The sequence below is a fragment of the Carya illinoinensis genome, chromosome 1, assembly GCF_018687715.1.
Source record: "Carya illinoinensis cultivar Pawnee chromosome 1, C.illinoinensisPawnee_v1, whole genome shotgun sequence".
In the NCBI taxonomy this organism is placed as follows: Eukaryota; Viridiplantae; Streptophyta; class Magnoliopsida; order Fagales; family Juglandaceae; genus Carya; species Carya illinoinensis.
In genome coordinates this window covers 11228795-11238092 of record NC_056752.1, presented here as the reverse complement: position 1 = coordinate 11238092, position 9298 = coordinate 11228795, and the positions used below count along the sequence as shown (strand labels likewise).

General features: G+C 37.4%; 1 protein-coding gene across 1 annotated transcript; it reads right to left on the bottom strand.

Annotated features, from left to right (window-relative positions):
• Positions 1-385: 385 nt before the first annotated feature.
• Positions 386-2982, bottom strand: LOC122306437 (protein FAR-RED IMPAIRED RESPONSE 1-like). Its single transcript, XM_043118887.1, has 5 exons — positions 2923-2982; positions 2744-2836; positions 2078-2167; positions 893-1996; positions 386-718 (listed from the first exon to the last, which is right to left on the bottom strand). The coding sequence occupies exons 1-5, from the start codon at positions 2980-2982 to the stop codon at positions 386-388; spliced, it is 1680 nt and encodes a 559-aa protein (XP_042974821.1).
• Positions 2983-9298: the final 6316 nt, after the last annotated feature.

Below are 9298 nucleotides of genomic sequence, written 5' to 3'. Positions count from 1 at the left end.
TTGCCCAAGTGAGGCACCGTTTAACCACGAACTCATACCTTCCTAAGTCTGCACTCTATCGCAGGTCGTCATAGCTACTTTTTACCACCGTATATCTCCTCTTTAAGTCCTTTCGCCATCGATCCAAGATATACTTATCCGGCAATGCATGAATCTTATTCATCTGGCAAACATTCAATGCATGCCTACAAAGAATCCCCCTCATCTCAAATAATGCACATGTGCATTTAACATCAACTTCCTCCTGGTTAAAGTAAACTATGTACTTCACGCTCTTAACATGGTCATCATCAGTGGTAATTTCATCCAAAACATCATACGTTGAAATGCAACCATCCTTGTTGATAAGTATGCAATTACATAATATCATTTCCCACACCTCTCTTTAGACTTCTTTAAATTTTGCACTCGTATACAGCGATTGAAATTGCTTCTCAATGCGGAACGCCGATGAACATGGAATGGTTTGGTTGGAGGAATTGAAATCAGCTGTCGTCTCGAGCTCCACCTTTTTCCTGAGCGCATTGTCAAATTGATTGACAAATTCTTTTAACGTGGTACCAGAATGCACAAACCCATCAAAAAAAGCATTCATACTTTCAGACCTCTGAGTTGTGCTCATGCCAGCCCAAAATACTCCCTTAAGGTACACCGGTACCCAGAACGACCTCTTGTTGTACAACCCTTGCAACCATGCATTATCACCAAGTCCATACTTCTAAATAAGTTGCCCCCACTTCATCTCAAATTCTGCGCATGTCTGTGAATCATATAGGGCATTTTGGATGGAAGTCTTCAACCCTGCATTGTACATTGTGTGAGATCCCAATTTTTCTGGCAATTTTCTTATTATATGCCATAGACAATATCTATGACGTGTGTCTGGGAATACCAAAGCAATGGAACTCTTCATTGCTCGATCTTGGTCAGTAATGATCGCTTTTGGAGCACGACCATTCATGCATTCTAACCATGCCCGAAACAACCACACGAAAGTACTTGTGTCCTCGCTTGAAAGCAATCCAGCCCCTAACAGTATAGACTGCCCATGGTGATTTACCCCAACAAATGGAGCAAATGGTATACCGTATCTATTGGTTAGGTATGTCGTATCGAATGTGATCACATCTCCAAAATACTCATACGCTGCTCGACTACGTGCGTCAACCCAAAACACATTCCTCAATCTCAACTCCTCATCCACATCAGTCATATATGTAAAACCATCATTCTGCAACCTCATCCTCTTGAAATACTCAGTAAGTGCTTCTCCACCTCCTTTACCCAACCTTAATTTCCTGGCTTTATCAATAAAATTTCGATAGTCTTTTTCTTGGAAATCAAGATTCTCGAACCCCCCCCCCCCCCCGGCATCAACAACAAGTGCATTAAAATTCTTGTTCATTCTAATACCAGCTCTGTCGTTCAAGTCAAGCATCCTCTGACTGTATTCGTCTAAATGCTTGTGCGATCTAAAGAATCTAGATTTTTGGGGGCTAACAGTGCTGTGATTATGAGCATTCTCAATAGTGGTCACCTCCCAAGTACCCTTCACCAAGTTGGCATTTATCCTTGCCTTACAATCCGTTTTAATAGTTGGTCGTGGCCTCGAGATATTACTATGGCTAGGTTGGTACTTGCCACCTCGAGCACACCCAATCGTCAAATACCTCACCCTCCCATCTGCCTCTCTCTTCGTCCGTTGTGTTATAACACCAAAACCTTTTTGCTTCGCATATCGCTTATAATAAGCCATAAGCTCATGTTCAGTGGCAAAAACCATACCAGGTTTCGGATCCTCCTCAACTTGGTCATTATCAGAATCTTCTTCATTTATCTCATCGGCTTCTTCATTCTGTTCATTTAAAATAGATGTATCTCCAACATCTGTTTCACTTTCAGATATAAATGTTGCATTAGTCGATGGATTAGTTGTAGAATTTTCTAAGCTTCTCAACTCCTCTCCGACACTTGATGAAGGGTGTGACGGTGGGAGCTGTAATCAGGTAGATGAACTAATACATTACGGGTAACAATCCACTAAATCACAAAAATACAATAAAAAGAATGTAGTTACCTGTTTATTTTCTTGAACATGACTGGACTCCTCCGTATTAGTTGATGGAGGGTAGATGAAGGTTGTCGAAAAGGGTGGCATTGCAGGAGGCTAAAATCAAGCACGATATTAGAATGCATAACAACGTAAGGGAAAAAAGATTATACGCAAAATTAAGAACCTGGTTCGTTTGTTGAACATGGATCGACTCCGTCACATGTGTCAAGGAAGGGTAGACGAACGTTGTCGGAAAATGTGCAATTGGAGGGGGCTGTAATCAGACACGATATTAGAACGGGTTCCAAACTTTGTAAAAAAAAATGAGTATAAATTCTAACCTAGTTAGGTTGCTGAACATGGCCTGACTCTTCCGCATTAGTCGAGGGAGGGTAGATGAGCTGTACTGTCAGAAGAGGTGGCATTCGTGGGGGATGTAATAATTAAGATATTAGAACAGGTAATAAATAAACAATTTATTCAAAAAAAATTGAAAAGTAAGGCATATAATTCACCTAGGTCATTTGTTGAAGACGACCCAAACCCTCTGCATTAGTCGACGGAGGGTAGATTAACGTTGTCAGAAAAGGCGGCATTGGTGGGGGCTGTAATCAGGCACGGTGTTAGAATGGGTAAGAATGAACTCAAGGAAGATAAAATTGAAAATTGAAAGTTTCGAAAGATATGTACCTGGCTACCCCATGCGTATGTATATGAATTTGGATATGTATTTGGATGCATCATAAATGGCGGGTAGTAGGCATTTCCTGGACCATAATATCCCTACAATACACAAATAAAAATACATTAACTAATTGAAATCGAATCGAGACACCTTCCTTTTTATGAAAGACATTAATGTATCATACCTGAGTTGGTGGAATTGGTGTAGAAGGCCTAGGTGGCCTTTTATCATCCTCTTTGTCCATCACGCTATTTCTATTGAATTTATAGAATGCAGTAACAAGAAATAAATTGTGTTACTTCAAATTTCTTCAAACTAACTACAATTACATTTGACACTCAAAGTTTAACAAGTTTAAAGAGATGATCACCATAAAGTTCTTATGGCAAAAGCAACATGGACCCTAATTGACTGGCCTGGTAGCTGATCAGTATCAGACTGTTGTAGTAGGGAACTACTTAAATGAAAAAACAATTAAAAAAAAATTGTAGTGGGAAACTACTTAAATGAAAAAACAATTAAAAAAAAATCGTCTAGTACAAAACCCAATCTTTAATTTTGGATCATGTGGTCCAAATGCTTCTTGGTAACAAAAGCTAGCATTATGTTTTGCAATGAACACGCTCCATGTTCTCTGGTGCATGTCGTGTTGCCGCACGCGGAAGTTCTTTTTACCACTGGAATTAATAAAAATCTATGAGTCTAATAACTGTGAGTTTTGTCTTTGGAAATTGGAACCTAGGACTCGCAAAATGCTCAAACCCACCGGCTATGGACATGTAAAATAAATAATAAAAAGTTTTTCTTTAAATAAAAAAATAATTCTATAGCATATATCAAGAAGAAGCACTAAGAATCAGTGAGAAGATGTTCTCTGTGTATACTTTCTCTGGGAATGCTTCCGACAGACCACAGGCCAAAATTTCAGATCTATATACAAAGGGGTATGTACTGTACCTTGTATTTCAATTGTGTCCTTGAACAGAGACGTCGGCTGGACAGGACGACAGGCGGTGGCCGGACGGCACGGTAGCAGCAGCCGAGGAAAGGAAACCGAGCGGGAGCTCCGGCGAAGTTGGAGGGAGAAACGGGCGTTCAAATTCGTATCGAATGGTTTGGGGGAAATAAAATCAGGATTATACTTGAGTAAAACGCTGCGTTTACTGTAGCGATTTAAAAAAAAAAAATTCCAGATCACCGGTGTGTGGTGTATGCCACTGTAGCGAGCTTAAGTATAGCGGGCCTAAAAATCAAAAGTTGTCTTTGTACATTTGCCAATACGTCATGATCAGAGACGTTGAATATTTGCGTATCTTTAGAGTTGGTGAAAATTGACTTTAGAAGATACTCCAAAGATATAAAATTATATGTAGGAAATAGTTTGGATACGCCCCCTTAGCTGTATTTTTAGGGTTGGTTTGGATGTTGGTATCTCATAATTTTGTCAATAATATTGAAATAGTTTGAATTAATATGTTTTATTAAATTTTAGAAAAAGAAAAAGAAAAGGTTAAATAAAAATATTATAAAGTTAAAAAAACTATTTAATATAATTTTTTAATATTATTTTTGTTTTGAAATTTAAAAAAGTTATATTAATTTTTATGTTTTGTTTGGAACTATGGAAAAATTACATTATTTTTTGTGTTTGGATAATGATTAGAAGAAAAAGTTGAAGACTTGAAAATTGAAAATTATTTTGTATTTGAGTGACATTTGGAAATGAAAATATGAGAAGTTTTGTGAATGTTTCATCTCATCCAAACATGCCTTTAATGGAGGCGTAAATCCTTAAGCAACTCTTAGGCCTTGTTTGATTACACAAACTAAATTATTTCATATCATATAATCATAAATATGTTTACATATTGATAAGATATTACCTCATCTGAACATCTAAGCATCACTCAAATATAAATATTTGTTAATTTTAAATTGTCAACTTTTTTATATACTCATTACAATTTTTTCAAAGTTTTAAACAAAATATAAAAAATAATTTAACTTTTTTATATCTAAAAACAAAATTTATATTGAAAAATTATATTATAACAATATTTTAACTTTATAATATTTTTATTTAACTTTTTCTCTCTCTTTCTCAAAAATCCATAAAACATATTTACTCAAATCACTTACTTCACTTCTATTTAGAAACTATTTCACTATTATTCATAGATTTTTCATCTTATTTCATCTCAACATCCAAATTAGGACATAACATCTCTTAAAGGTCGAATGCTTGAGTAATGAGAAGAGTTGAATAAAAACATTATAAAGATAAAATATTGTTTGAATATTTTTTTTAATATATATATATTTTTTTGAAGTTGCAAAAAGTTGTATTGTTTTTTAGTAATGGTAGGTACAAGTCTCAAATAGACAAACCTTATGCAAGCTTTTTGTAAAAATGTAGGTACCACTAAAAAAGTATATTTTTTTAACACTTTCATGGTGGTGTCTACCTTTTTATAAAAGGGTTACACGAGATTTGTTTATTTGGAAAATGTACAGATCATTTCTCATTGTTTTTTTGTATTTTGTTTAGAAGTTTGGAAAAACTATAATGATTAAATAATTATTATATGAAAAAGTTAAAAATTTGAAATTGAAAAGTGTTTATGTTCGAGGCTACAATGGGGCGTTGAGGTGATCTTATATGATCTGTGAATAATTATGTGTTATGGGTTCCATTGATATGTGTTTGAATGTACAAAACATGTTGAGGTATGTTGAATTTTTTATGAAAAATTGAAAAAGTAGTGGGTCTCATCAATGATTAGTTTTAAATAGGTTGATATGAGTTTGACATCCAAACATATCGTAAGTAATGTTTGAGAAGAAAATTATGTGAAGTTTGGATACGAGAAGAGATATCTCACTCCCCAAGCAAGCTTTATTCTCCATAAAACTCCAAATTCATCATGATCTATGCAAAATATCTAAAGAATAATTTTATAAGAACTTTTTTTTTTTTTTTGTTTTCTAGAGTGAGTTGGAGCAAGTTTATTGCAAAGTTACTTCTTTGGATTTAGATACGGTATAGTACGTTTTATATAAACTCTCTTAGAGTGAAAAAGAAATGGTCATGTAGTGGAACAAGAATTTCTCTTGTCCAAAGCTTAACGGTCTCAACCGGGGAGAGAGTAAAACATGAATTGGGTACTATGATATTTATTGGTGGTTGTATAAATATTTCAAAAAGTATTAAAGGAGTAATAAATAATATATATATATATACATATTTATATAATTCCCCTCATGTATGCTATTAAATGCTTAATAAATTTTATAGAACTCACTTTAAGTATCTATCTCTCTATAATCAAAATTCTAGGAGATTCAAATCTTATTAAAAGCACATACTTTTTCTTAATAATATTATGTTAATCTTAAAAAAGATATATTGTTTTTCCACATACTCAGATTGCTCCCATCTCAAGATTCAATATGTAATCTCACTAATCATCAAAAGTGCTTGTAAACTTTACCTTTCAGATCCTTAAACAGACATCAACACTGTAACTAAAATACTAACATAGTAGAACGAGGAAACTATAACTAAACACAGTGAAACCAGGAAACGATAACTAACATACTAGAATTAGGAAACGATGGGCATTCACTCTTATTGATTATAACTAAAGTACTGACTTAGTCTTATTGACTACTACTAATTCTAAGAGTCCTCCTTGCACTCGTACTATGTCAATTCCCTTCATCCCCGAAAGAATCTGACTCTGACGGATGTTGGGCCCGATAAAATTCATATAAGTCCAGAGCAAGATGCTGAACTTCCCCTATCTTTAGCTAGCAACAATCAGACATGAGCCTATTCTTTCATTTGACAAGGAACTTCTGGTACTTGCCTCGCCGAGTGGACACTATCTGATCATCCAAGTTGGCCTCTATGGCTTCCTGTGGCTTAGAAGTCCTAGGTACCATGGCAATGTGATGGAGATTCAAGACAAGCTATTTGTAATGCCACTAGGAGGGCTAGGCATGCCGAGGCTAGGAGGGTTGCATTGGGTAGCATGCATTGCTCGGGTGGTGAGGCGTTGGGCGTCCAAGGCAAGTGCAACTAGAGGAGTTTCATGTGTCGCCAATTTCTTGATTTTAGGGGTTGGATGAATAGATGACAAGAAGGTTGCATGAGAAGATGATAAGATCCTAAAAAATAGGGGTAGAGGCGCTAATCACGGTAGTGGCCAGCCATGATCCTTATATTTAGGGATTTATTTCATTTTAATATGTTTTGTTATTTCCTATTTAATTCCTAGTTAATTTCCTTTATTTTAGGCATTTGATGTTGTTTCTCTAAAGATATGATTCCTAAAACTAAGGAGTGGATCAAGAGTGAGATCTAGATCTACGTTAAGGGAAGAGAGGGGAAGGCAAGGTGGTGCCAAACCTAGGGGAATTATCTATTTATATGTTGCATTGCATTTTTATTTCATCAATTATGTTATGTTATTCAATGAATGAGAATTTTCTTTTCAATTCTTTTGAGAGTTAAGTGCTAGGCAGAGTTAGTCTTAATTTTCACAACAAACCAACTTGGATCTTTGTGTTGCCTTGAGGTAACCCTATATCTAATCACCCAACATGCCAAACACAAGTGAGTGAGAGTGAGGCTTCCATCAATTGGTGCTTTCATTGAGAGAGATCCAACCCAAGAAGCAAAAACCATGGCCGATCGAAAACCAACTCATAGGGAGCGTATTGAGAATATTGAAGCTGCTTTGGAGGCAAAACAAACCGCCAACAATGAAAGGCTTGTTAGGATTGAGGAGGTGCTCCACCAATTGGTAGATCAAAGGAGGAATGGAAAGAGAAAATGCCATAGAAGACAAGCCCATAGTCTCGAGGGTTCCGTTGGATTTAGAAGAAGCCAACAGGTGGATGATTCAGATTCATCTTCTCAAGATTCCTCAAGCACTCATGAGGAATCCACTGGGAAAAGCAAAGGAGAAGAAGGGAACCGTGAAGAGAGGAGAGGAGTATGTAGGGGAAAAATTCTCAAGCCAAAGATGGACTTTCCAAAGTTCAATGGTGATGAACCAAGCACGTGGATTAGTAGAGCCGAGCAATATTTTGAGCACAATCACATGGAGGGCCATGCAAAAGTATCCTATGCCGCTTACTTCCTTAAAGGGGAGGCCAACCAATGGTGGCAATAGATGAGGAAGATGTATGGGGCTCAAAGGAGGGAGTTGAAGTGGAAGAAGTTCATCAAGGAGCTTTTGAGGAGATTCGAGCCAACCGAGTATATAGATTGTCATGAGATTCTCTTAAAGATCAAGCAAACCGGATCTTTAAGAGATTACCAAAAAGGGATTGAGTATTTGTCAACTAGAGCACATGGGTGGTCAGAGAAGGCCCTTACTGGGACCATTGTGGGCGGATTGAAGAGCGAGTTGGCAGCGGAAGTGAAGCTTAGGAAACCAAAGACCTTGATGTAAGCTTTGGAGGTCGCACGAGTCAAGGAAGATCAACTCCAATATCTAAAAAAGATTAGTCGATTTGAAGTGAGGAAACCACCCCCAATGGTTTCCAAGAGTGTTATAAACAAGACTTTTGGCAAGGACTTCTCACCAGAAGGTCCTAGTGGAGGCGCATCAAGTGGATTTAAGCCTTTACCCATGGGGGTGAAGAGAGGCTATCTTGGGAGGAGATGCAATGAAGAAGGGAGAAGGGGCTTTGCTTCAATTGCAATGAGAGGTTCACTATGGTCCACAAGTGCAAAGCTAAGCAAATCTTTCTCATAGAGTTGGAGTCCGAGGAAGAGAAAGAAGTAGTGGAGGAAGAGCAAGGGCAAGAGGAGCAAGATCAACAAGAGGCCGAGGGGGGAGACCCCCATATTTCTCAGGAGGAAGGTTGGGCTTCACATTCACCCTATTTTTCATGTCTCATGGCTAAGGAGGAAGGTTGGAGATCCAACTAAGGTGGTGAGTGAGATGCCCGAGGTCGATGAAGAGGGAAGAATGGCAATCCAACTCGAGAAGATCGTGGAGTATAGGCTTGTGAGGAAGGGTAGCCAAGTAAAAACCGAAGCCTTGGTTCAATAGAAGGGGTTTCCATCCGAGGATGCTACTTGAGAGAGTGTTCGGGTTCTCGAGGATCAATTTCCAGATTTGGACCTTGAGGACAAGGTTGGTCTTAAGGGGGGAGGATTAATGGAGATTCAAGACAAGCTATTCGTAATGCCACTAGAAGGACTAGGCATGCCAAGGTTAGGAGGGTTGCATTGGGTAGCATGCATGGCTCGAGTGGTGAGGCGTTGGGCATCTAGGCAAGTGCAACTAGAGGAGTTTCATGTGTGGCCAATTTCTTGATTTTAGGGGTTGGATGACAAGATGACAAGAAGGTTGCATGAGAAGATGACAAGATCCTAAAAAATGGGGTTGGAGGTGCCAATCACGGTGATGGCCGGCCATGATCCTTATATTTAGGGATTTATTTCATTTTAATATGTTTTGTTATTTCTTATTTTAATTCCTAGTTAATTTTCTTTATTTTAGGCATTTGATATTGTTTCTCTAAAGATAGGATTCCTAAAA

Coding starts and splice junctions, on each gene's coding strand:
- LOC122306437 (XM_043118887.1), bottom strand. CDS start 2,982: ATGGACAAAGAGGATGATAAAAGGCCACCTAGGCCTTCTACACCAATT. Junction 2,837..2,922: donor CACCAATTCCACCAACTCAG/GTATGATACATT, acceptor TGTGTATTGTAG/GGATATTATGGTCCAGGAAA. Junction 1,997..2,077: donor ATGTTCAAGAAAATAAACAG/GTAACTACATTC, acceptor ACCTGATTACAG/CTCCCACCGTCACACCCTTC.